Source organism: Marmota flaviventris, chromosome 3 (genome assembly GCF_047511675.1).
Source record: "Marmota flaviventris isolate mMarFla1 chromosome 3, mMarFla1.hap1, whole genome shotgun sequence".
NCBI lineage: Eukaryota > Metazoa > Chordata > Mammalia > Rodentia > Sciuridae > Marmota > Marmota flaviventris.
In genome coordinates this window covers 58,590,632-58,616,795 of record NC_092500.1, presented here as the reverse complement: position 1 = coordinate 58,616,795, position 26,164 = coordinate 58,590,632, and the positions used below count along the sequence as shown (strand labels likewise).

Here is a 26,164-nt window from a genome sequence, read left to right as displayed (position 1 = left end):
CACTCTCATGTCCAGCATCCTCCATGGGGTTGCTGGAATGCTGAGATGATGTGGAGTTGCCAATCGAAATGTCTACATGAGGTCTCAGGGTAATAGAATTGCTTTACATGGAAGCTCAAGGTTACCAGGGTGTTCCAAATAGCCTTAGCAAAAATGCAAAGCATCTTCTTGGTGCTGCTGCACATTGAACCCAGGGCCTCAGGTTTACTAAGTGTGCACTCTATCATTGAGATATACCCCTAGCCTCCTTTGCAAAGCTGCTTATGGCTTAACTTCAAAAGGTCTAGGACATCATAGTTTGTTTTTTTGTTTAAGAATTATATGAATTAATGTATGTAAAATGCTTAGAACAATGCCTGGCTTATAAGTACTATTAGGTGTTAATTATACCATTTTTTTTTTATGCTGGGGTTCCAACCCAGGGCCTTGTGCATGGTATGCAAACACTCTATCACTGAGCTACATCCCCAGCCCTACCACATATCCTTAAAAAAAAAAAAAATAAACAAAACATTATTATATAGTTTATAATAAATCATGACTATATATTATACTAATTATTATATATAATATACATTATACTAATTATTATATATGACAATTAGAGTCGCTTTCCCAATTATTTTTACGTGTTTCCTAGCATATGCTTATTGTGAAACAATTTTACTTTCCTTCAATTTGACCTTTCTCTTAAAGATGCTCTTCACTGAGCCACATCCCCAGCCTTTTTTTGTAATATTTTATCTAGAGATAGGACCTCGCTAAATTGCTGAGGCTGGTTTTGAACTCGCAATCCTCCAGCCTCAGCTTCCCGAGCCGCTGGAATTACAGGCGTGCGCCACGACACGGGCTCCTTCTCTTCTTTTGATGGGATTGTCTAGCTTATATGAGCTGCAGACTGATGTGAATCAATATTTTAGTGAGCCATATCCTTTTTGATTGATAGTATATCTACACTAATTTCCAGTTTATCACTAAAGTAAGCTCATCGTTAATTGCTCATTCTAAAACTCTAATCTTTTAACAACTTGAATCAAGAGTCGGTGATTGCGAGTAGCCGTAGTCATAATCGTTATTTTATCTTTGACAACTACAGGACCACAAAAAGCCACGGTTTCAGTCACAGCCTCAAAGCCGCCGGGCCCAAGAAGCAAACGTCTCTAACTCTCCCACCTAAAAAGTGCTGCTCTAGCACTGCATTTATGGCTTCCTTGGTCTCGATGGTACCCTTTTCCTGTTTCCCAGTGTTGCATGACGGGGAGAAATAGTTCTCTTTCCGGGAGTCGACCGCAGGCCACACTTAAGACCGAACTTCATTTCCCGGGGTGCCTCGCGGCGGCCGCTCAGCCCAGCGGCGGGAGGCCGGTTCCGGTTGCATCAGCGTCGGATTCATCTCCAAATGAGACTGTTCGTGAGCGAGGGCGCCCCGGGGAGCCTGCCGGTGCTGGCTGCGGCCGGGAGGGCCCGGGGCAGAGCTACAGAGCTGCTCATCAGCACTGTAGGCCCCGAAGGTACTTGGGGTGGTGCTGGTGGGCAGTGGATGGCGGTGGGTGGGGGGACAGAAACACAACCGACGCTCACCCGGCGCTTGTTTTCGCGAATCCCCTGGAATGTACCACACATTACCTTACCTTTCCTTTCCTTGGTCACTCCATTAACTTTTCCCTTCCTGTCACATCCTTCATCAGTTATTTACCCTCAATATACTCTTTCCTCATTTTCATCTTCCCCTCTTTCATCTTTCAGCATCCTGAGCTTGGCCTCCTCTTCCTAACCTTTCACACCTGTTAGGCAGCTCCCCTCCACTCTATCACCGTCTCCAGGAACCTTTTTGTTATTTTTTAGGACCCTGCCCCTTAAGACACAAGGTATTTGTATGCACACACATCTTTCAGTTCTTTCTCTTCTCATGCCCAGCTTAAGAATCCTTTTGATTGACCTCAGGGGCGCTTAACCACCGAGCCACATCCCCAGCGGCCCTCACCCCCCCCCCTTTTTTTTAGTTGTAGTTGGGCAAAACATCTTTATTTTATTTATTTATTTTTGTGTGGTGCTGAGGATCCAACCCAGCACCTCTCACATGTCGGTCGAGTGCTCTACTGCTGAGCCCCAGCCCCAGCGCCCACAGCCCTTTTTAAAATATTTTATTAGAGACAGGGTCTCGCTAAGTTGCTGAGGCTGGGTTTGAACTCGGTGATCCTCCTGCCTTAGCCTCGTGAGTCGCTAGGATTAAAGGTGCGTGCCACCAGGCCCAGTCCCCAGTTTAACTCTTAAGCGGTCGTCTTGTTAGTCCTCCCATTTTTCTTAATTCTGACCTCCCATTGGGACTTCAGATTATTCTCAGGATATGCTAGTTGCTTTGAGTTGTTATAGTTTTTGGCTGCAGCACTATCCCAATACTCACCACGTCCTCTGAAATCCCATCTGTTGTTTCCAGCTGACAGTCTCAACTGAACACCTGCTGACCTCTCCAGTATATTCTGGAATCCTGTTTCAGTGGTCCTATCCTAGAACTTCTGTGATGATATTGCCCATCTTACTTCTGTTTTTCTGGGAATAATTTATAGTTGTCTTAAATTAACAAAGTATATTTTTTTTCCTCTTTCTCTCTCTCATTTTTTTCTTTCCCTTGTTTTTCACCCATTTTCTTCTTCTGCATCAGAGTGTGTGGTCCCGTTCCTGACCCGGCCTAAAGTCCCTGTCTTGCAACTGGATAGTGGCAACTACCTCTTTTCCACTACTGCAATCTGCCGGTCAGTATTGGTCCTTGTGAGGGAGGTGGTTTGCTCAAAGCACACCTCTGTGTTGTTTGTGTGACTAATTATTTGCAACCATTGTTTCACTGAGGGATGAGAAATAAGACTAGGTAAATGGGTCCTTCTAATTTCACCTTCTCTTGTTCTCTCCCTGGGCAGATACTTCTTTCTGTTATCTGGCTGGGAGCAAGATGACCTCACCAACCAGTGGCTAGAATGGGAAGCAACAGAGCTGCAGGTGGGCTAAGGCACAGGGAATGGCAGGTAGGTCCTTGCTGTGCATGGCCACCTTGACCTGTGTCCCTTTCATTTTAGCCGGCTTTATCTGCTGCCTTGTACTACTTAATTGTCCAAGGAAAGAAGGGGGAAGATGTTCTTGGACTACTTCGGAGAGCCCTGACTCACATTGACCACAGCTTGAGTCGACAAAACTGTCCTTTCCTGGCTGGGGTGAGTTGGTCTCGAGATGGGGTGTGGGGAAGATTTACAGTGTAAGAATTAATAGGGAAGACTGTATTCAGAGTGTTCAGACCCCAACACTGTCACTAGCAGTGTAATTTACTATTAAGACAAATGTCTTGGGCTGGGGCTGTAGCTCAGTGGTAGAGCGCTTGCTATGCACGTGTGATCCTCAGCACCACATAAAAATAAATAAAGGTATTGTGTCCATCTACAACTAAGAATTATAAAAAAAAGACATCTCTTAAACTGTCTAATCCTCCATTTTTTCCTTGTGCAAAATGGAAATAACATTAATATCTGTGAACACCTCTGTATCTCAATGAGTTATGTTGAGTATTGAGATAATATAATATGCTTAACACAGTGCTTGACCATAGCAGTTTTTCAGTGAGTATTAGATATTATTACTGTTAGGAAAAAAAAAAAAGTGCCTTATCAGTGTACCTTTTTCTTTTCTTTTCTTTTCCCAACCAAGGAAACAGAATCTCTAGCAGACATTGTTTTGTGGGGAGCACTATACCCATTACTCCAAGACCCAGCTTACATCCCTGGTGAGAATTATGTATATCACTTTACCCCACCCCAAACCCCAGGAGTTTAGTATAAGAGTTACAGAACAGACAGTTGAGGATCCAGTTGAGGATGCAACTTGATACTTGACAGGGCAACTATAGCGAATATGGCTGCAGGAACTAGGGAAAGCAACTGGAGAAACCTTTGAAACTTTTAAAGAAAGTGAGGAGGTCCTGCCTTGCCTGCTCAATCCAGGTCCTGTGCTTGCTGATTCTCTTTTTTCTCCCATGACCATAGAGGAACTGGGTGCCCTGCGTAGCTGGTTCCAGACTCTGACTACTCAGGAGCCATGTCAGCGAGCTGTAGAGACTGTGCTGAAACAGCAGGGTGTCCTGGCTCTCCGGTCTTACCTCCAAAAGCAGCCTCAGCCCAGTCTACCTGAGGAGAGGGCTGTCAGCAATGAGCCTGAGGTTTGGAACAGGACAGGGCATCTTCACGGAGCCCTGGGCCCTGAGGTGGGAGGTGGCTGGGAGAGAAATGTTGAGTACTTGTCTAATTTCTTTAATTGTTGGAGAGAGTTTCTTTACCTGTGGTGCCCCTTCACTTGTTAAGGGATTCTATACTCTCTTTGTAGGAGGAGGAGCTGGCCACCCTATCTGAGGAAGAGATTGCTATAGCTGTGACTGCTTGGGAAAAGGGCCTGGAAAGCTTGCCCCCCTTTCGGCCCCAGCAGAATCCAGTGTGAGTAGGCACCAAGGAGTGGGGCTTGGTTTTATAAGTAGATATTGTTGATAAAAGAGAACAAAGTAGACAGGCCTTGTTTGCTCATCAAACTACTAAGTTCTGTGAAGTAGAAGAACAGGATCCTATGAGGAAAAATATCAAAGGAGACTAATTTAGAGACCTTTTGACACATTGTATTTCACCATTGCAAGGACCTAGGTAGCAGTTATACAGTAGCCTCCTTGTCTGAGAATCTGCTTTCCATAGTTTTACTTGCCTGCAGTTTAAAAATACTAAATGGAAAATATCAGAAATAAACAATACAAAAATTTTTATTTTTATTTTTTGTAGATGGATATAATACCTTTGTTTTATTTATTTTTATGTGGTGCTGAGGATTGAACCCAGTGCCTCACATGTGTTAGGCAAGCCCTCTACCACTGAGCTACAACCCCAGATCCTCAAACGTTTCAAATAACGTGTATTACAGCATATTTTTATAATTGTTCTATTTTACTAGTTATTGCTATTAATCTGTTGTACCTAGTTTATAATTTAAACTTATATAGATATGTATGTGTTGGAAAAAACAGGATACAAAGGTTTTGGTATGCATTTTCAGGCATCCACTTGGGGTCTTGGAAAGTGTCCCCAGCAGATAAGAGGACTACTGTGTTATAGAATGTAACCCCCTGGAGGGCAGAACCCAGGGTATACTCACCTATATATCTATCACCATACTCAGTACTCTCATAATGATAAAGAAGTGAAGGGATAACGTCAAAGGAGTGCTACATGATAGTTGTCAGTGAAAGAAGATTTTCTAAAAGCTGATTTCTAAGTTGGATTTCAGAAACAATTATGATATTAAGGTATGGGGAGAAAGGCCAATGCAGGAGAAATTAGTGATGCCTGTGTTGAGGAAATTAGCTGAAAAATGTTCTGTGGAGCAGATGAACCATCTGACTGGGACATAGAGCAGCAGCTGGAAAGAAGGGATGGGGTTAATGTGGGGTATTGGGGAGCCAGTGATTGTAGATTGAGAATGGTTGGAAAGATGACATAAGCCCTGATGCAGTGTCAGTGCTAAGGAGAAGGGAGAGGTACAGGATGTATGCAGTTGAGCTTTTAACGGTGAAGAACTATGAATAAGGAATACTGAGTTGAGTGACTTTAGTCAGCAGATTGAATGGCATTAACTAGGAACGATCCTGGGAAAGTATGGAGAAGACCACAGTGGCTATGAGCAATAGATGGTGCCTGCTAGTTTGAGTTAGGTCTTGAGGAAATGATAGACATGGATTAAATAAGAGTCAAGAGGTACAAAAGGACTTGGTAAGAATGTGCATGGAGTGATGAGCTGTAGGATTTTAGATAATTAATGATACTGTTAACATAGCATGTGGGAGAAGGAGTTCGTACTAGGAAACTTCTTGGGAATAGCAAGAGTGAAGATGGTTGGACAGAGCCTAGGGAGAGTTTTGTGGATACTTGGGAACTTCAAGTCTGAGATGAGCTAATGTCAGCAGTTAAAGGGACAGAAATTAGTGCTGGAATGAGGCACGTGAAATGCACAGAGCAGTATATGAGGTTTGCTCACTGTGGACAGGGCCCTTACCTCCAACTGTAGAGGATCTTATGGTCCTGTGGGTTCATGTGAGGAAAGACTTTATTTATTTATTTTTTTAAAGAGAGAGAGAGAGAGAGAATTTTAATATTTATTTTATTAGTTATCGGCGGACACAGCATCATTGTTTGTATGTGGTGCTGAGGATCGAACCCAGGCCACACACATGCCAGGCGAGTGGGCTACCGCTTGAGCCACATCCCCAGCCTAGAGGAAAGACTTTAGATGTACAGAAACTCATGACAGTTGAACAAAGTTGTGTCTAGTTGTACTGTGTATTTTTCAGTCTTTCTTGACCTTGGCATCTCCCTGGTTGTCTTCTCTTCCTCTTTCTTTACCAGGTTGCCTGTGGCTGGGGAGAGGAATGTGCTTATCACCAGTGCACTCCCTTATGTCAACAATGTCCCTCATCTTGGAAACATCATTGGTTGTGTGCTCAGTGCTGATGTCTTTGCCAGGTGAAGTCAGCTTCTGGAGAAGCTCCTCCTGATGGAGGGCTGGACCCCAAGGGAATAGGACACCTCAAGGTTGGGAACTGGAAGGATCCTGGGAGCAAGGGCTAACCTGGGCCCCCATGACTACATATTCCCTTCCAGGTACTCTCGCCTCCGTCAGTGGAACACTCTCTATCTGTGTGGGACAGATGAATATGGGACAGCAACGGAGACAAAAGCTATGGAAGAGGGCCTAACTCCCCAGGAAATCTGTGACAAGTACCATACCATCCATGCTGACATCTACCGCTGGTTTAATATCTCATTTGATATTTTTGGTCGTACCACCACTCCACAGCAGACCAAGTAGGTTTTCTCTCATGAGATTGAAATGGAGATTGAAGTCTGGGGTCTGAGGCAATGAGAATATCATGGAGACCGAATGAACCAGAGTGATTGTCTAGGATTTCCTCTTGAACCCAGGATCTGAATGTTCCCCAAAATGTGTCCTGGGCAGTTATCAGATCTTCCTGAGGGCATATATTATTTGACCTGGAGCTGAAGGAGCACCTGAGGGAGGGAAGAGTTGGAACTTAACCTGCCTTCTCTTCTTTGCCTCCTTCCTCTCTTACTGCCTTAGAGTCTTTAAGATATTAACTCCCACACCTGTGTGCATTAATAGACAATACACTTGCAATGATATTTGCTAGCTGATGGTACTTTGCAATTCAGCACTGGGACTGACTGAAGAGCAGAGACAGTCTTGAAGAGAAAGCAAATAAATTTGGATTCAACAAAAATGAATTCTTAAGTGCTGAGGGAAGAGATTGTGGGCAGATGAGGAATAGGTATGAGGGGTGTGGACCATTTCATTATTTCATTAAGAATTTATTGAGGAATGGATGGCCTTTGCCTTGAGTAGCTTTCTAATTTCTTTGGTGCTTGGATTGAATGAATTTGGATCCCTGGTTTGAGTGGCAGGAGGGAGGTGTGCATATTTTCTCAACTTCCTATGTCTTGTTTACTTTGCCAGAATCACCCAGGACATCTTCCATCGGTTGATGGCACGAGGTTTTGTGCTGCAAGATAGTGTGGAACAACTTCGATGTGAGCGTTGTGCCCGTTTCCTGGCTGACCGCTTTGTGGAGGGAGTATGTCCCTTTTGTGGCTATGAAGAGGCTAGAGGTGATCAGTGTGACAAGTGTGGCAAGCTCATCAATGCCATTGAACTCAAGGTAAGAGGAAGGTCTCATGGGAAACAGAGGGAATAAATTTTCCCCCCTTTGGTACTGGGGATTAAACCCATGAGTGCTCTACCACTGAGCTATATTTCTAGAACTTTTTAATTATTTTTCATATTGAGACAGGGTCTCGCTAAATTGCCCTGCTAAGTTACTGAGGCTGGCCTTAGACTTGTGATCATCCTGCCTTATTCTCCTGAGTTACTGGGATTACAGGTGTGCACCAACAATATTCTTAAAGGGATTCCCAGTCTTGTCCCATTCAGGATCTTTTTGCGTGTGTGTTACTGGGAATTGAACCCAGGGGCTCATGCATGCTAGTCAAGTGCTGTACCACTGAGCTATGTCCCCAGCCCCAGGATTTTTATTTTAGCATACAAAACCTTTTGATGGTTTACCCATTTCCTCAACTCATCATTTAGTTCACTTGAAAATATTTATTGAGTATTTACTATGTTTTTAACATTGTTCTAGGAAATACATGTGGCATTTATACTTCCAATCTTTGCTCCGATTGGGCCACCTGATCTACATTGGTTTAGATTATTCTTTCTTCTATAAATGCCTCTGATTTCTAGTCCATGTTTAGTTGTTTGTTAATTTATTTAGTTGTTTCTTTATTCATTTATTTGGCAAGCTTTTCTTTTTTAAAAATTATAATACTGGGGATTGAACTTGGGACCTTGCACATGCTAGGTAAGCACTTAAGCATTGAGCTATCTTTTTTTTTTTTAATATATCTTTATTTTATTTATTAATTTATGTGGTGCTGAGAATTGAACCCAGGGCCTTGCATGTGCTAGATGAGAGTGCTCTACCGCTGAGCCACAACCCTAGCCCTTGTTTTTTTTAAGACAGGGTCTCATGAAGTTTCGCAGGCTGGCCTTGAATTGTAATCCTCCTCCTTCAGATCATGAGAAGGGATTATAGGCATGCATCTGGCTATTTGACATTTTTTAATCTGTACAGGCTAGTTATAGTTCAGGGACTAGGGACAAGGAAGTGAATAAGACAGACTTTTATCCAGTGTGGGAAGGATACCAACACTAAACAAGGAAATAATATAGGATAGGATAAAGTGCCAGGAAGATGTGCTAGGAGGTGGGCTTTAGATGATGAAGGAATGCCTCTGAGAGTGAGTAACATTTGAAATGAGAGTTTAACTGAAGAATGAAAAGGAGCAAGCCAGGTGATAAGTGGTATTAAGAGAGTTGCAAGTTGAAGAAAACGTGAAGTGTTGCAATTACCAGGAATTGTAAAGGCTTTTTGTTGCTGCGATTAAATACCTGAGATAAATAATGTGAAAAGAAGAAAGGTTTATTTTGGCTCACAATTTCAGATTCAGTGTATGGTCACTTGGCTCCATTGTTTCTGGGCCTGTGGTGAGGCAGAACATCACATTGTGGAGCAAAGCTGCAAGGCAGCCAGAAAGTAGAGAGTGAGTAGGCCCCGGGACAAAATATAACTCCCCATGACCTATGTAGGCCTTACTTTTTCAAGTCTATATGTCTTCCCAATAGTCTAGCATTCATCAGTGAAGATTAGTCTTTTGACGAGACTAAATCTTTCATGATTTAATCACTTCCTAAAGGTCCTACCTCTGAACATTGTCGCATTTGGGACCAGAACCTTTAACACATGAGCTTTTGAGGGACCTTTCAGATCCAAACCATAAAAAGCCCAGAGGTAACAAAGAGCTTAAAAGGCAAAATTTAAAAGGCCAGTGTACAGTGGGAGGGTAGATTAAGATAAGGTCAGCGAAAAAGGCTGGGACCAGTTTACCAGGGCCTCCTAAGCCATTACAGGAGTTTTAGATTTTTTTTTTTTTTTTTTTTTTTTTTTTTTTTTTTTTAAATATTTATTTAGTTAGTTAGTTTTTGGCAGACACAACATCTTTGCTTGTATGTGGTGCTGAGGATCGAACCCGGGCCGCACACATGCCAGGCGAGCGTGCTACCGCTTGAGCCACATCCCCAGCCCCAAGTTTTAGATTTTATTCTAGTGGAATGGCAAGCTGCTTTGTGGAAAATGAATGGAAAAGAAAATTGGAGAAGGGTTTGGAGTCTAGAGTCCAGAATTGGGGAAAATTAAAAAATAGATTTGGGATATATTTTGGAGGTAGACTGTAGTGTTGGTTAGACTGGAATTTGGAGTAAAGAAAAAGATGATTTATAAATTTTTGGCAGGAACTAGGAAAATAAGTTGGTGTTAAAATGCTGGCCTACCATGGGTGAGGTCCTGGGTTTAATCCCCAGCATCACCATTTGAAAAAAAAAAAAAAAAAAAGAAAGAAAGAAAAATTGGCTTGAGCAGTTTGGATAGATGGTAATACCATTTCTGACAATGGGCAAGAGTAGGAGAAAAGGCCTTCATGCCAAATGCAGTGATACTGTTGGGGTTTGCTAAGCTTGAGATATCTGTGGTCATCCATGTAGACAGTTGGATCTGAGCCTGTGGAATTCAGGAGAGAGGTCTGAGAGGGTTACAATTTCTCACCTTCAAAAACCCAGGTGAAGGGCTGGATTTGTAGCTCAGTGGTAGAGTGCTTGCCTCATATGTGTGAGGCACTGACTTTGATTCCTAGCACCACATATAAATAAGCAAATGAAATAAAGGTCTATTGACAACTAAAAAAAAAATATTAAAAAAAAAGCAGGTGAGCTGATTCCAGTGATGCACACCTGTAATCCCAGTGACTCAGGAGGTGGAGGCAGGAGGATTGCAAGTTCAAAGCCAGTCTCAGCAACATTGTGAGGCCCTAAGCAACTTAGTGAGACCCTGTCTCAAAAAAAAAAAGTGATAGCCAGCATAGTAGCGCATGACTATAATCCCAGTAGCTTGGGAGGCTGAGGCAGGAGGATCACAAGATCAAAGCCAGCCTCAACAAAGGTGAGGTGCTAAGCAACTCGGTGAGAACATGTCTCTAAATAAAATACAAAATAGGTGAAAACTCTCCTGGAAAGTTTTATTGATTAATTCCATCTAACAGTTTAATACTTTAGCTGTCACTCTTCAGTGTTGTTATATATTCTATTTCTACCACACAATTAAGTATTTTTTGACATTTGCTTTGTAAAGATCTGTGCTTGTTTGTTATGCAAGCCATCTCTCCCTGACTTGACTATAACCTCAAGGAGAGGAGCTACAGGTCTTCTTTTGTTGCTCCTTCATCCTCTCACACAGTGCAGTGCTCTGTACTTAGACTGTGCTTAGAGAATGCTTTTTTCCTACTCTGCATTGATTTAATAGAAATGTGAAACTCTGAAGAACAAATGTTATGCTGTGCAAATTTGAGTTTCCCAAGTTCAAGAAGCCCAAGTAGTCGAGTGGGCTGGTCTGAGGATGAAGTTCATCTAGAGGGCACCTGAGGCACTCTTCCTTCTGTGTTCCTTCTCTTATTTGTAGTCCTGATCCTGTCTGTCTCACTCTGGGTCACCCCTTCTCTGGAATTTCCCTTCACAGAAACCTCAATGTAAGGTTTGCCGGTCATGCCCTGTGGTAAAGTCCTCCCAGCACCTGTTCTTGGACCTGCCTAAGGTAAGTGAGCCTTTACTCAACCTAGTGTTCAGGAGGCCTCTTCTGTCCCTCTACCTTAACCACAAATATGGATATTTAACCACTCCAAGGTTTATTTCCATTAAAAATTACATGTGCTGTTGTGAAGAGATTAAACAGATTAAAGGGCCACAAAGCAGAAGTCCTAGGTCCATCAGTCCTAAGCTCACTTGCCAGAAATATTTACTACTGTGCATCTTTTGTGTCTAATCAGAAATGTCCTATGTATATAAAAGTATGTTTATTCCTCTCTTTTTTGGTACCAGAGATTGAATCCAGGGGCGCCTAACCACTGAGCCACACCCCCCAGCCCTTTTTATTTTTTATGTTGAGACCGGTTTGCCTCAGCCTCCTAGTCGCTGGGATTATAGGCATACACCGCTACCCCTGGCTTGCTTTGCTTTTGCTTTTTAAATATATATATATATGTATATATATATAAAATTTTGTTTTTAGTTGTAATTGGATACAATACCTTTATTTTATTTATTTTTATCTGGTGCTGAGGATCAAACTCGCACACGCTAGGCGAGCACTCTACCTCTGAGCCCCAGCCCCTTGCTTTTTCGTAATAAAATTTAGTTCATGGCATTTACACTTTCCTGCAACCTGCTTTCTTTTGCTTTGTAGTGTGTCTTTTATGGGTTTTATTTTTGTTTATTTGTTTGTTTTTCCTGTTCTATGAATTGATCCAGGGGTGATCTATCACTGAGGTACATCGCATTTTGTTTTTTTATTTTGAGATAGGGTCTTCCTAAGTTGCCCAGGCTGGCCTTGAACTTTCGATTTTCTTGTCTCAGTCTTCTGAGTTGCTGGGTTGTTTTATTTATTTATTTTTTTTTTGAGGGCAGGGATACCAGGGATTAAACTCAGGGGCACTCAACCACTGAGCCACATCCCCAGTCCTATTTCATATTTAGAGACAGGGTTCACTGAATTGCTTAGCGCCTCTCTTTTGCTGAGGCTGGCTTTGAACTCGCGATCGTCCTGCCTCAGCCTCCTGAGCTGCTGAGATTATAGGTGTGTGCCACTGGTCCTGCCTTGTAATACGTCTGTACCAGTTTTCTACCTTAGTAAATCTGCCTCCCCCCATAAACTTTTTTTTTTTTTTTTTTTTTTGGTACTGGAGATTGAACCCACAATGCTCTACCAGAGATCTATATCCCCAGCCCTTTTTATTTTACTTTATTCTTTTTTTGAGGCAGAGTCTCACTGAGTTGCTGAGGCTGGCCTGGAACTTGGGATCCTCTTGCTCCAGCCTTCCAAGCTGCTGGGACTCTAGGAGTTACAGACATGTGCTGCTAAGCCCAGTTCCTTATTTAACTTTTTATTTGGAAATAATTTCAAGCTTGCAAAAATAAACTTGATAGAACAAAGAAGTTCATGTGAGGGTTGGGGTTGTGACTCAGTAGTAGAGCACTCATCTAGCATGTGTGAGGCACTGGGTTCAATCCTCAGCACCACATAAAAATAAATAAATAAAGGTTTGTGTCCAACTACAACTAAAAAGAATTAGGAAAAAAAAAAAAAGGAAGCTCATGTTGTTTAACCAGAAGAACTTTGCCACCTGTGTGACCTTGCAGCTGGGTGCGGTGGTGCACGCCTGTAACCCCAGAAACTTGGGAGGCTGGGGTAGGAGGATTATGAGTTCAAAGCCACCCTCAGCAATGGTGAGGCACTAAGCAACTCAGTGAGACCCTATCTCTAAATAAAGTACAAAATAAGAAATGGGGTTTGGGATGTGGCTCAGTGGTTGAATGCCCCTAAGTTCAATCCTTGGTATCTTTAAAAAAAAAAAAAAAAAAAAGAACTTTTCTAACCATTACCTCAGGGGCACTTGACAACTGAGCCTCATCCCCAGCCGTATTTTTTATTTTATTTAGAGACAGGGTCTCACCAAGTTGCTTAGCACCCTGGCTTTGCTGAGGCTGGCTTTGAACTTTTGATCTTCCTACCTTAGCCTCCCAAGCTGCTGGGACCACAGGAGTGTGCCACTGCTCCTAGCCTGATCCATTTGTTTTTAGCATATTTGCTCTGTTCCTCCCTTTTCCTCCTTTCCCTTCTATTTGTATATGTATATATTCTCTTTATTTTTAAGTACTTCAGTGTGTTTCTAAGAAACCAGACTTTTTTGAATAACCACACTGAAGTTACATCAGGAAATTTAATTTTAATGTATTTGTTGATGCACTATTCAAATTCTATTTTTTTTTCCATTATCCTAATGATAATCTTTTTTTTTTTTTTTAGTACTGGAGATTGAGCTCAGAGGCTCACATGTAGTGGGCAAGCACTCTAACTGAGCTATACCCCCAATCCTTTTTATTTTTTATTTTGAGAAATATTTCAAAAATTTTTTTTAATTAAAGAAATTTTAAGTTGCCCACACTTGCCTTAAACTTGAGATCCTCCTGCCTCAGCCTTGCAAGGCAGGTGGGATAACAGATGTGTGTCACTATGCCCAGGATAGAAATAAAAAGGATGTAGCTCAGTGGTGAAGTGCTCCCTAGGTTGAATCCCCAGTACCAAAAAAATAAAAAAATTAAGTTTGTGATCCTGCTGCCTCAGCCTCCCAATTAGATGGGTTACAGGTGTGTGCCTCTGTGCCCAGCCAGTTTGTTTTTCCTTTATTTATTTTTTTTGTGGTGCTGGGAATTGAAACAAGGGCATGCACTCTACCAACTGAGCCATATCCCCAGCCGAGTTTATTTTTAATAACTATACAGTATTTCATTCTGTGGTATCATAGGGGTCTTTCCCAGCCATTTTCTGTGTACATTATTTAGCAGATTTCTAGTATTTTGTAATTACATATAATGTTGCAGGGAATAACCTTTTGCATATGCATTTTTGCATTGTTGGAAGTTTAGGATAAATTCTTTAAAAGTAATCGCTTTTGTGTTAAGGGTAAATGCATATGTAGTTGTCAAATTTGCTTCAGTGACTATTGTACCATTTTGCACTTCTGTTGGCAATGTGTGAACATGCCTATTTCTCCATAGCCCCACCAACAGAATGTATTGTCAGGCATCAGAAGTTTGCCTCATTCTCTTAACAGTAGTATGGTATTTATGTGGATGAATTCCATGTAGCATCTCTTCAAGAGGATTTTTTTTTTTTTTTGCTTTCAAAAGTGGTATTAGCTTTTAAATATTTTAGATAGAAATTTATGACATAAAAAGTGGAAGTTGCATACTTAAGAGTAAGCCCAAATGTATATTTTCTTTTTTTTAATTTTTTATTGTTGGTTGTTCAAAACATTACATAGTTCTTGATATATCATATTTCACACTTTGATTCAAATGGGTTATGAACTCCCAAATGTATATTTTCCTTTTTTTTTTTTTTCTGGTGAATATTAATTTATTTCTGGTTGCAGTGGCACATGCCTGTAATCCCAGCAGCTTGGAGGCTGAGACAGGAGGATCACAAGTTCAAAGCCAGCCTCAGCAACTTAGCAAGGCTCCTGAACAACTTAGCGAGAACCTGTCTCTAAATAAAATATTTTTTTAAAAAAGGGCTGTGGATGCGGCTAAGTGGTTAAATGTCCCTAGGTTTAATACAAAAAAAAAAAAAAAAGTTAACCTATTTATTTTTATTATTATATATTTTTTAACCTCGGGTTTTTTTTTTTTTAATGATTTTTATTTATTTATTTTAAAATGATTTTGTAATAGTTCATGTATTTATACAGTATATTTAAATTTAAAACTTGAATCAGGAGTTTCAGTTTTTAAATTTTTTTTTAAAAGATGAGATCTTGCTGTGTTGCACAGGCTGTCTTCAAACTCATAATGCCACCTCAGGCTCCTCCATAATTGGGATTATAGGTATCTGGCTTAGTTTTGGATTTTTTTTTTTTTTTAATATCTTCATTAGTTGTAGGTAGACATAATATTATTTATTTATTTATTTATTATTTATTAATTATGTGGTGCTGAGGATCGAACCCAGTCCCTCACATGTGCTAGGCAAGTGCTTTACCACTGAGCTATAACCCCAGCCCCTAGTTTCAGATTTTTGCTATCATAAACCGTGTATTTCTTTTCTTCTTCTTCTTTTTTTTTGGTACTGGCAGTTGAGCTTTGGACTTTGTGTGTATGCTGTGCAAGTACTCTAAGTACTGTACCACTGAGCTACGTCCTCGGCCCTTTTTATTTTGAAACAGTGTCTTGTTAAGGTGCTCAGGCTGGCCCTGAACTTGAGATACTCCTGCCTTAGCCTCCAGAGTGACTGGGATTACAGGTGTGCACCACTGTTCCTGGCTATTAGTGCACTTGTCTCTTTTGTAGTTTTGGTATTGGGGATCAAACCCAGGGGCACTTTACAACTGAGCTACATCTCAAGTCCTTTTTATTAAAAAAGAAGAAGAAGAAGAAGTCTTTTTATAAAAATATAAATTGAGACAGGGTCTCACTAAGATGCTGAAGGTCTCACCAGATTGCTGAGGCTGGCCTCAAACTTGAGATTCTCCTGCCTCAGCCTCCTTAGTTGCTGGGATTACAGGTATGTATGTGTCACTGTACCAGCAATGGTGTGTTTCTTTTCTTTTTTCTTTTTAAAAATTCTATTTATTTATTTGATAGTTGTAGATGGACAGCATGCCTTATTTTATTTGTGTGTTTTTTTATGTGGTGCTGATGATTGAATCCAGTGCCTCTCATGTGCAAGACAAGCACTCTGCCACTAAGCTACAACCCCAGCCCAATGGTGCATTTCTTTTCTTTTTTTTTTTAAAGAGAGAGAGTGAGAGAGTTTTTAATATTTATTTTTTTAGTTTTCGGCAGACAAAACATCTTTGTTTGTATGTGGTGCTGAGGACCGAACCCGGGCCGCACGCATGCCAGGCGAGCGCGCTACCTCTTGAGCCACATCCCCAGCCCAATGGTGCATTTCTTTACACATTTCTACACTCCTCACACATGCTAGGCAAGTTCTCTATCCCTGAGCTACATCTCTAGTGTGTGTGTGTGTGTGTGTGTATGCTTCCAGAGATTGAATCTAAGGGCACTTAACCACTGAGCCACATCTCCAGCCATTTTTATTTTGAGACAGAGTCTCTAAATTGTTTAGGGCCTTGCTAAGTTGCTGAAGCTGGCTTTGAACTTGTGATCCTCCTGCCTTATCCTCCTGCCTCAGCCTCCTGAGTTTCTGGGATTATAGGTGTGTGCTCCCTACTGTGCCTGACATACATGTCTTCACTTTTAAGGGAATATCTCTGCTAATAAATTCATAGAGATGTAATTACTATTTCAGAATCATGAATCTTTTAAATTTTTATCATAAGGCCAAATGTATTCAAAATGTTGTTCATATTTATCCTTATGAGATATGAGGATAATCATAGCTAACCACATATGAGACTCCTAATTCTGCCCTCTGTCTTCCATCTCAGTTGGAAAAGAGATTAGAGGAATGGTTGGGGAAGACATTGCCTGGCAGTGATTGGACACCCAATGCCCGGTTTATCATTCGTTCTTGGCTTCGGGATGGCCTCAAGCCACGCTGCATAACCCGAGACCTCAAATGGGGAACTCCTGTACCCTTAAAAGGTTTTGAGGACAAGGTAAAAACTCTTTTTTTAACGTCTCAAATTATAGTCTCAGGATTAAGACCATGGGTTAGCAGAATAGAATATTGATTATATCTGAAATTTTGGGTTGGTTCCTATCTTTTCCCTTCTCTTGAACCTCTAGGTATTCTATGTCTGGTTTGATGCTACTATTGGCTACTTGTCCATCACAGCCAACTACACAGACCAGTGGGAACAATGGTGGAAGAACCCAGAGCAAGTGAGCAGTTCTTGGTTAGCCTGTTTATGGAGAGGGCATGTATGACAGGGTATCTGGTCTTTTTTGGACTTTTGAAGAAAGTCTCAGATCTCTCTCAACTATATTCCCTAGGTGGACCTTTACCAGTTCATGGCCAAAGACAATGTTCCTTTTCATGGCTTAGTCTTTCCTTGTTCAGCCCTAGGAGCTGAGGATAACTACACCTTGGTCAAGCACCTCATTGCTACAGGTAGGTACCCTAGAAGAAAGCGGATGGGCTGTTGGGATGAGAACTAAGGCAGTATTTGGAAGAAGATCCTGTGAAATGCTAGGTCTTGAGTTAGTATTGATATGGATTAGGAAATAATTAAAACTTGAGAACTTCATCCAGAAAAAGGAATCAAGATTCTGAAGAAAGCAAAAGACCAAAGCAAAAATTTTGTATTACATATGAGCAAAGAGAAAAAAGGTTAGAATGGATAGGAAAGGATCCCAAGCTACTCAAGGTGAGGTATTTTTGGACATCCACCATTAATGTTGAAGGAAAGGGAAGAATTACTGGGTCAGAGAGGGGAGTGATATTTGAGCAGATGGTTCTCATTCTTCTCTGTCTAGAGTACCTGAACTATGAGGATGGGAAATTCTCTAAGAGCCGTGGTGTGGGAGTGTTTGGAGATATGGCCCAGGACACAGGGATCCCTGCTGACATCTGGCGCTTCTATCTGTTATACATTCGTCCTGAGGGCCAGGACAGTGCCTTCTCCTGGACAGACATGCTGCTCAAGAATAATTCTGAGCTTCTTAACAATCTGGGCAACTTCATCAACAGGTGGGAGTTGGTAAGGGGTTAGAGTCAGCAGCAGAGCTGAAATGTCCCAATTCTCCCTCCAGAGATAAGAATATAGAGAGAATATGTAGAGACATTGTGGAAAGTTGATTTCTTTAAGTTGGACTCTGCTCCCAGCACATAGTAGGTAAAGTATACTTTGGAAAGAGAGATAAGATTTAGCAAAGTTGTCACAGAGGGATTTTAACATAATTGTTTTCTAACTGATGTTCATTGAAGAAATGATATATTTTATCCTCACAAAAAAAAAAAGGTTCACTTGCAGGCCACTGAAAAGTTTGGCTGAAGAAAGGGGTTATTTCAGTGTAGTGATAGGAGGCTTCTGCTCTACTCTTCAGAGTTGTTACATTAGGGTCACATTTCTATTCTTTGTCCCTATCACAGTGATTCTGCAGTCTGAAGAAATCTCCATGACTTAGAGTTTTTCTGTTCCTCTCTTTGAGCCCTAGGCCGTTAGCTCAGTTACTGTTTACCCTTTCAGGTTTTTTTCATTAACCATCTTGAACAGATAGTCTTCTTTAGAGTGTTTGATAGCAATTAACACATAATAAATTTAAACTTGAGGGTTGGGGTTGTGGCTCAGTGGTAGTATGCTTGCCTCACATGTATGAGGCCCTGGGTTTGATCTTCAGCACCACATAAAAATAAATAAAATAAAGGTATTTTGTTCATCTACAATTAAAAATATTTTTAAAAAATTTTTAATTTGATCTTTTATTGTTGTTTGTTTTTTGTACCGGGAGTTGAACTCAGGGGCACTCAACTACTAAGTCACATTCCCTGCCTTTTTTTTGGATTTTATTTAGAGACAGGGTCTCACTGAGTTGCTTAGGGCCTCACTAAGTTGATGAGGCTGGCTTTGAACAAGTGATCCTCCTGCCTGAGCCTCCTGAACCACTGGGATTATAGGCATGCACTACTGTGCTTGGCTTAACTTGGTCATTCTTAAAAATTTACTTAAAAGCAAAATGTATAGTTGCTTAACTTGATTAGGTTTCTTCATTTGAAGAGTCACATTTTTAGGGGCGAGAGAATAAAGGCTTAATTTGTTAAGCTTTGCCTTTTAGTTTGAGGGCCCAGGAAGCATGTTAATGTGGACAGGAATCCTGAGAGAATGAAAAGTTGTGGAAAGTGTCAAATATTTATAAGGAGACTGGCCAAATTTTTTTTCTCCTCCTCTTCTCTATCTCTATTAAGAGCTGGGATGTTTGTGTCTAAGTTTTTTGGGGGCTGTGTGCCTGAGATGGTGCTTACCCCTGATGATCAGCGCCTGCTGGCCCATATTACCCTGGAGCTCCGACATTATCACCAACTGCTGGAGAAGGTTCGGTAAGTAACTTACACAGCTCTGCCTCTTAGGGTTTGCTGGCATGTCAAGAGACTCATATACCTTGGCCTGCTTCCTTTCTTCCCAGGATCCGGGATGCCTTACGCAGTATTCTTACCATATCTCGACATGGTAACCAGTACATTCAAGTGAATGAGCCCTGGAAGTGGATTAAAGGCAGTGAGGCTGACAGGTATGTTAAAGGGGTAGGGGTGTCTATAGAAATTAGATGGCTGATAGGCTATGTCCTCCTGGAGGTCTTGATTAAATCTCTCTTCTCCCTAAGGCAGCGGGCAGGCACAGTGACAGGCTTGGCAGTGAATATAGCTGCCTTGCTGTCCACCATGCTCCAGCCTTTCATGCCCATGGTTAGCACCACCATCCAGGCACAGCTGCAACTCCCGCTTCCAGCCTGCAGTGTCCTTCCCACGAACTTCCTGTGTACTTTACCAGCAGGGCACCAGATTGGCACGGTAGGTCTCCCAAGAGTTGGAGGGCCAATCTCTCAAAATTCATGCTTTTGCCATGTGACTGTTGGGATGATGTTAGAATAGACCTAACATTCTCTTGTTCTTTGCTTTTGGGGCAAGAGCTCTTATAGGTCTTCTGAACCCCTCCTCATTCTGCAGTTGGGTGTGCTTGTGATACAAGGTCCTTGGTACTGGTTCACAAGTTCAGTGTTATTTTTTTTTTTGGTTTTCATGCTAAAACCGTACCTGGCACATAAAAACTAACTGGTATACAGCCATTTGAAGAAATACCATGATATTATTGTTTCCATAATACTAGTAGGCAGTGAGGCAGAGAGAATACAGGAGTATCCTATTACTCTTTGACACAGGATTACTACAGAGTACATCTAAAACTTCTGGATTGACCTAGCATCATTAAATAGTTGAAATACTTTCTGATCCCATCAATACTTTGGGCTTTCTGAGGAATGCTTTTTCTGAATTCTTTTCTTAACCAGTAGGTATTTGCTTAGTGTTATGTTCCTTCTAAGACTTTTTTTTGGGAGGGCCAGTACTAGGAATAACCAGGCCTCATTCACTCTTCCATGCTGGGCAGATGATCTCCTGCTGAACTGCATCCTCAGCTCTTTATTGTTTGAGTTGGCCTTGAACTTTCAGTTCTCCTGCCTCTGCATTATCAGGTAGAATAAGCAAATGCCATTATAAAATATATCTTTCATCTTAAAAGAGTCACTTTGCAGTCTGATCTAAACCTCAGACAGTAGTCTTCCATCATGCAAAGAAACCACAAACAGGCTGGCTCCGTGGCACATGCCTGTGATCCCAGTGGCTTGGGAGGCTGAGGCAGAAGGATCTTGAGTTCAAAGCCAGCCTCAGCAACTTAGTGAGGCCCTAGGCAACTAAGTGAGATCTTGTCTCTTTAAAATACACACTAAAAAAGGGCTGGGTATGTGGCTCAGTGGTTAAGTACCCCTGGGTTCAAGCCCCAAAACCAAAATCTATTTTTTTTTTTGGTAGTTATAGATGTACACAATGCCTTTATTTTATTTTTATGTGGGTGTTGAGGATCAAACCCAGTGCCTCATACATAGTAGGCAAAACTCTGCCGCTAAGCTACAGCGCCAGCCCCAAATACTCCATCTTAAGAAAACAAATTGCTATTCTGGGATTAATACCCTGAAACCACCTAGTTTCTTATGAAAGTGACACAAGGACCCTTCCCCACAATCTCCTAACTGCAAAAATCCCTCTCCTCCCATTATCTACTTGGGCTATAAGTGGAAGAGGGTTTCAGTGTCCACTGGGCCCCCCACACAGGTTTGTCCAGAATCAGTCTGTTACTATTAACTCTCCATTTCCTTCATTTGCTTCTTTCCTTTACATATATTTCCTGCGATTACAGGTGTGTGCCATGGTACCTGGGAGCATTAAGGATTTTTAAATGTCAAGAGTAGGGTCGGAGAAGCCCATTATATAGTTTGGTAGAGTTTATATGTAAGCAGTGAATGATTCTGAAATTCTCTTTCACAGGTCACTCCTTTGTTCCAAAAACTGGAAAATGACCAGATTGAAAGTTTGAGGCAGCGCTTTGGAGGGGGCCAGGTGAGAAAGCTAGACTGTGCCCTCACCTAACAGCCACAGCAGCACCTTAATTCTCCCAAGTAGTATTCCCTCATCACACTTTCCGTCTTTTGGCCCTGCTACTTCCTTTTAATTTTTCTTTCCTATCTTAGCTAGAAGAGTCCTTGAGTTAAAAATAATCACTTTTTTAGAGATCAGGAGATGTTTATGGCAGCCAGTGATAACCCAGTTTTTCTTCTCTAGGCAAAAGTATTCCCCAAGCCAGCAGTCGCAGAGACTGTTACAACAGTGGGGCCACAGCAGATACAAATACTTATGGATGAAGTGACAAAACAGGTATGAAGCTGAAGCCCATTGGGAGACTGGAAAAAGCTGAATCCTAAACAGACTGTTACCTGGTCTCACTGTTACTCTCTCCACTCATCCTTCTCTTAGGGCAACATTGTCCGAGAACTGAAAGCACAAAAGGCAGACAAGAACCAGGTTGCTGCGGAGGTGGCTAAACTCTTGGATCTAAAGAAACAGTTGGCTCTAGCTGAGGGGAAACCTCTTGAAACTCCTAAAGGCAAGAAGAAAAAGTGAGAGAGCTCATAGAAAGTCTTTAATGGATATGGACAGTTAATAAATAAATGTATTATCTCTATATACAAGCTGAGACCCTTTGCTTTTGTCTCCCCCAATCCTTCCCCCAACTGGACATGTGTTGAAGGTCACATCATTGACACTGATGTGAAAGTGGTCAGTAGCCACTTCAGGGTAAGGTAGGTAGTGGCCCCAGTTGGGGAGTGATGGTTCCAATTGTTCAGGCTTGGTGTAGATTAACCATTCGGTCAATTAGAGCACGGCGTGTGGCTTCTACTTCCTGAGTCAGGCGCTCTATTTCCTGCTTGAGCCGTTCATTTTCTTCAGTTAGCTGTGCCACTTTCCTTTCATTCTCTTGTTCTTTTTCCTTCATGCGTTGCTTTCCAGCCCGGGCTGGCCACTGGCCACTCTGTTTCCGTTTCCTAGTTTTTCCTTGGTCTTCCTCCTCTTCTTCCTGAGCCAGGGAGCTCTGACTGGAGTCTGGAGAGCGAGGACTCTGGGAGATGCTTGTGACTTCTGCTGGTCCTGGCTCCCCAGCCAGCCAAGCCAGAGACGCAGGGTTAAGAGTGGTGAAGGTTTTTGATTCTTCCTTCAAAGAAATGAGGAAAGGAAGGGCAGATGTTAGTAGAGAAAGGAAAGATAATATCCCCTCACTTTAGAATTAGCATTCTCACCTCTTCGTTTCTAGGGGGTGAGATATAAGTACCCCCGTTTTCATCTGAAGACAGAACCTCCTGCAGATCCTCATACCAGGCTTCCAGCTCCCAGCTGGACACCGTCCCAAAGGAGAAAGGCAATGACTCAGCTGCCATCTCTGCAGTTGGATCAGGTTCTGGAAAAGTACATACTCAGTATAAAAGTTCCACTTGGCAAACAAAGTCTATACCACAGGTTGGCAAAATGATCTGTAGGTGAAAGTTTTATTGGAACATATTTATTTATTTACATACTGTTTATGACTGCTTTAATGTTACAATAGCAGAGGTTAATAGTGATAACAGATGCTACCCAAACACATATTCTTATGAGATCCTAATGAAAGTTCTCAGCCCACATGGGAACTCTACAGGTACTTTTAAGGGGCAATTACCAGGCTATTTGTGCTCCTTTCTGTGTGGGGATTTTGGGTAAAAGGTCCTTTGAGTCCATCTAACTTCAAGGAAGACTGAAGATGAGCAAGGCAAACCAATTGTCTTCGCTAGGGCTGACTTTGAGAGCAGCTTTCAATTAGGAAATGCTCTAAAAATAGTGATTTGGTCACCATGTTGTTAAGGGGCAGGCTAGAGGGATAGACATGGCCTGACAACAAAAGCTTGTTGAGATTCAAACCCTGCTCTCCTTCTTTAGGCTGGGTCTTCTAGTAACTTCTTAGGATCCCAGCAAAGGGAGCCTAAGCAGCTTTTCCTTAGGAGTTGGTTTTGGAAAAGAGTTGTGAAGTTTACCTTCTTTCAGGTGTGGTGATGTATGAAGATACACTTCCTTCTGGAACACTGTGGAACAAAGAGAAATGTCAGCCATTTTTGAAAGGAGAGGCAGATTCTTTACTTCTAACCTCTTACTGGTCTTGTGGAATATGGATAGTTAAAAGGTCCTATAGCTATTTCCAAGGACAGAAGAGAGCTCTGCTTCCTTTATTTTTAGTTGTGACATGTGACATTTGTAGTCCTGATTACATAAGAGCAAAGTCCTGGCCAACTCAGTTTCTCTAAATTTAAGGCAGCCCTCAAACATGTCCAGTAAGGGCTAAGAGAACAATTCTAGTGGCATTTTCCTAATTCTATTTCTGCACTTATATGGTCCAAATGTACATTTCTATTTCTGGTCTAGGACCTTCAACTCTGCTATGTACTGCCTACTTACCATCTCCTTTTGGATGTGTAACAGGCATTTATATTAAGTCCAAAGACAATCTCCTGCTGACCTTTCCCTTCCAGGGTCATCTCCATTTCAAGATGGTTAAGGCAAATATCTTGGTGTCATCCCCTCTCCCCTCACACTTGACAATCCAATCCACAGCACTAGCAAATTCTCTAATTTTTTTTCTTTTGTATTGGGGATTGAGCCCAGAGAGGCTCTACCACCTAACTATATCCCTAGCCTTGCCTTTTTAAATTTTGAGACAGGGTCTCACTTAAGTTGGCAAGGCTGGCCTCCCAACTCAGCAATCCTCATTCTTTAAAAATACGCAGACCCTTGTTTTCAAATGAAGATCAATTAACTATCATCTCTCCTCATTACCTTGGAAACTTCCTTGCAGGATGTCTCCCCATTCTGCTCTTGCCACCACTCCCTAAGTCTATTCACAACATAGCACCTCAAGTGAGCCTTTTTTTTTAACCTTTATTTATTTTTTTAATATGGTGCTGAGGATCAAACCCAGGGCCTTGCCTGTGCTAGGCGAGCACCCTACCGCTGAGCCACAACCCCAGTCCTCAAGTGAGCCTTTTGTGATGATGATGATAGTGCATTTTACTACTAAGCTACATCCCTAGCCCTTTAAAAACTTAAGTAATGTCTTTGCTTTGAATCTTCCAATGACTTCCAATTTCATGCATATTAAAAACATCCTCAAAATGGCTTGCAAGGCCCTACAGAATTTGCTTCTTGTCTACAAATTGTTGAGTTTTCATAGGCCACTCTCATCCTTGCTCACTCCAGCCCACCTGGCCTGTTCCTAAAGATACTGCCATACTGCCATTTTAGGGTCTATGCTCCAGCTGTTCCAACTGGAATGCTCTTCCTTCCATAGTATCTGCATGGCTCACTGGCTTGCCTCTTTCAGGTCTTTATTTTTTGATATTGTGGATTAAAACCCAGGGGTGCATTACTACTGGGCTATATCCCCAGCCCTGTTATTACTTTGAGCTGGGGTCTATTTAATGGCTGAGGCTAGCCTCCAGCTTGCTATTCTCCTGGCCAGCCTCCAGAGTCATTGGGATTACAGGTGTGCACCACTTGCCTGGTTTAGGGCCTTTCATTTAAATGTTATCTCAGTGAGGCAATCCCTGGCCAACTGATAAAAAACTAACCTCCACCCTGAACATTGTTTTTTTCCTGCTTAGTTTTCTCCATGTCAATTATGGCTTCCACTGCAGAATATTTTTTTCTTATTTAGAAATACACTTTGAGCCCCAAACTGCTTGACACATAGTAGGTGCTCATTAAGTATATAAATGAATGTAAATCTCCCGTCCCAATCTCACTTATAGGGAAGACTAAACCCAGAGCTGCCTGTCCCTCGAGACTGGAGATGCAATATTGCTCCGATTATTTCTCTACATTGCTGTCCTCTCAGGGGAACAATTCCTTGCCTTCTAGTGTGGGGACTTGGCTTTCATCAGCAGTGGAGCACCAGGCCAGAGAACTGCAAAGCCAAACAGTAGGGCTGGCCTGATGCAATGGTTACACAGAGATTAGTTGAGAGACAGTACGGTGGGGGGCGGGGGGGAGAGGAAGGGATCAATCCCAGGAGAAGGGGAATACCCTAGGGAAAACCCAAAGGGCTTCCCACTTTTAGAAAGATCCAAGCTGATCTCTTGTGCGGGAGGCCAAGAGACCTCTGGGGAAAATGGAAAACCCATCTCTCCCTGTCCATCAGCACCCCTCCTCTCCAAAAGTTGTGTGCAGAGTCCAGGATCCCCAGCTACCTCAGTGGACATGCTGACCCCTGGAGGTGCTGTAGTTGAGACTGGGCTGAGGGTGGGGGGGGCGGCGACAAGGAGAATGCCCGCAATGGCGAAAGGGCGGATACAGAACTGAGCTACAGGTCACCCAATCTCAGAGCAGGGGTGTGTCCTGCTGCCCCGCCTCTCACCGGACAGGCCTACAGAGGTTGCCTGGAATCGGCTACAAGACAGAATGAATTTCCCGAGGGCAGCGGGGATCCTTCAGCACAGAAACGGAACCACACTCCGGAAAAGGATTGGGGTGACGTTATCGCTCAAAGTTAGGAGGGGCCTGCCTGTAAACACAACTCCTGAATAAAGAATTCTCCCCAACCCTCGAATGGTTCCTAAGATCGCTGCGGTAGGGCATGGACCCGTATCGTAAAGAGCAGATGCCCAACTTTTGAGGGAACAACCGATGTTCGCGAGGAAGAAAAGGTAAAGGGTGGATAGGGAGTCAATACTCACCTTTCTCCTTAGGTTCCGGAACTGATTTTGGCTTTGTCGCTGCCACCCGCTCATCTTCAACATCATATGCTCTGCGTCTTACACCCAAGCTTCTGACCTCGTACCCTGGAGCCGGGATCTTTTATGGTGGCCTTGCCCT

The 26,164-nt window shown here is 42.2% G+C and overlaps 3 protein-coding genes across 4 annotated transcripts; 1 reads left to right on the top strand and 2 right to left on the bottom strand.

The window, feature by feature from the left end:
- The first annotated feature begins 1,309 nt into the window (after positions 1-1,309).
- Positions 1,310-21,960, top strand: Mars1 (methionyl-tRNA synthetase 1). 2 transcript variants are annotated; one of them, XM_027926233.2, is made up of 21 exons: positions 1,318-1,511; positions 2,663-2,753; positions 2,916-2,994; positions 3,072-3,206; positions 3,694-3,769; positions 4,029-4,201; positions 4,366-4,472; positions 6,423-6,539; positions 6,678-6,881; positions 7,549-7,750; positions 11,219-11,293; positions 16,707-16,877; positions 17,008-17,103; positions 17,215-17,332; positions 17,698-17,911; positions 19,127-19,258; positions 19,345-19,449; positions 19,543-19,729; positions 21,260-21,331; positions 21,554-21,646; positions 21,746-21,960. In XM_027926233.2, the coding sequence occupies exons 1-21, from the start codon at positions 1,400-1,402 to the stop codon at positions 21,890-21,892; spliced, it is 2,706 nt and encodes a 901-aa protein (XP_027782034.1). In that variant the 5' UTR covers positions 1,318-1,399; the 3' UTR covers positions 21,893-21,960. The 2 variants fall into 2 exon arrangements, with proteins under 2 accessions (XP_027782040.1, XP_027782034.1); XM_027926239.2 differs by lacking the exons at positions 21,260-21,331; positions 21,554-21,646; positions 21,746-21,960 and having other exon boundaries at positions 1,310-1,511; positions 19,547-19,657.
- Ddit3 (DNA damage inducible transcript 3) lies at positions 21,899-22,704 on the bottom strand. Its single transcript, XM_071609729.1, has 2 exons — positions 22,567-22,704; positions 21,899-22,481 (listed from the first exon to the last, which is right to left on the bottom strand). The coding sequence occupies exons 1-2, from the start codon at positions 22,702-22,704 to the stop codon at positions 22,113-22,115; spliced, it is 507 nt and encodes a 168-aa protein (XP_071465830.1). The 3' UTR covers positions 21,899-22,112.
- LOC114085225 (DDIT3 upstream open reading frame protein) lies at positions 22,684-26,091 on the bottom strand. The gene is made up of 3 exons (XM_027926309.2): positions 26,026-26,091; positions 23,335-23,382; positions 22,684-22,724 (listed from the first exon to the last, which is right to left on the bottom strand). Exons 1-2 carry the CDS (start codon positions 26,089-26,091, stop codon positions 23,341-23,343), a joined length of 108 nt encoding a protein of 35 aa, XP_027782110.2. The 3' UTR covers positions 22,684-22,724; positions 23,335-23,340.
- Between the last annotated feature and the right edge of the window lie 73 nt (positions 26,092-26,164).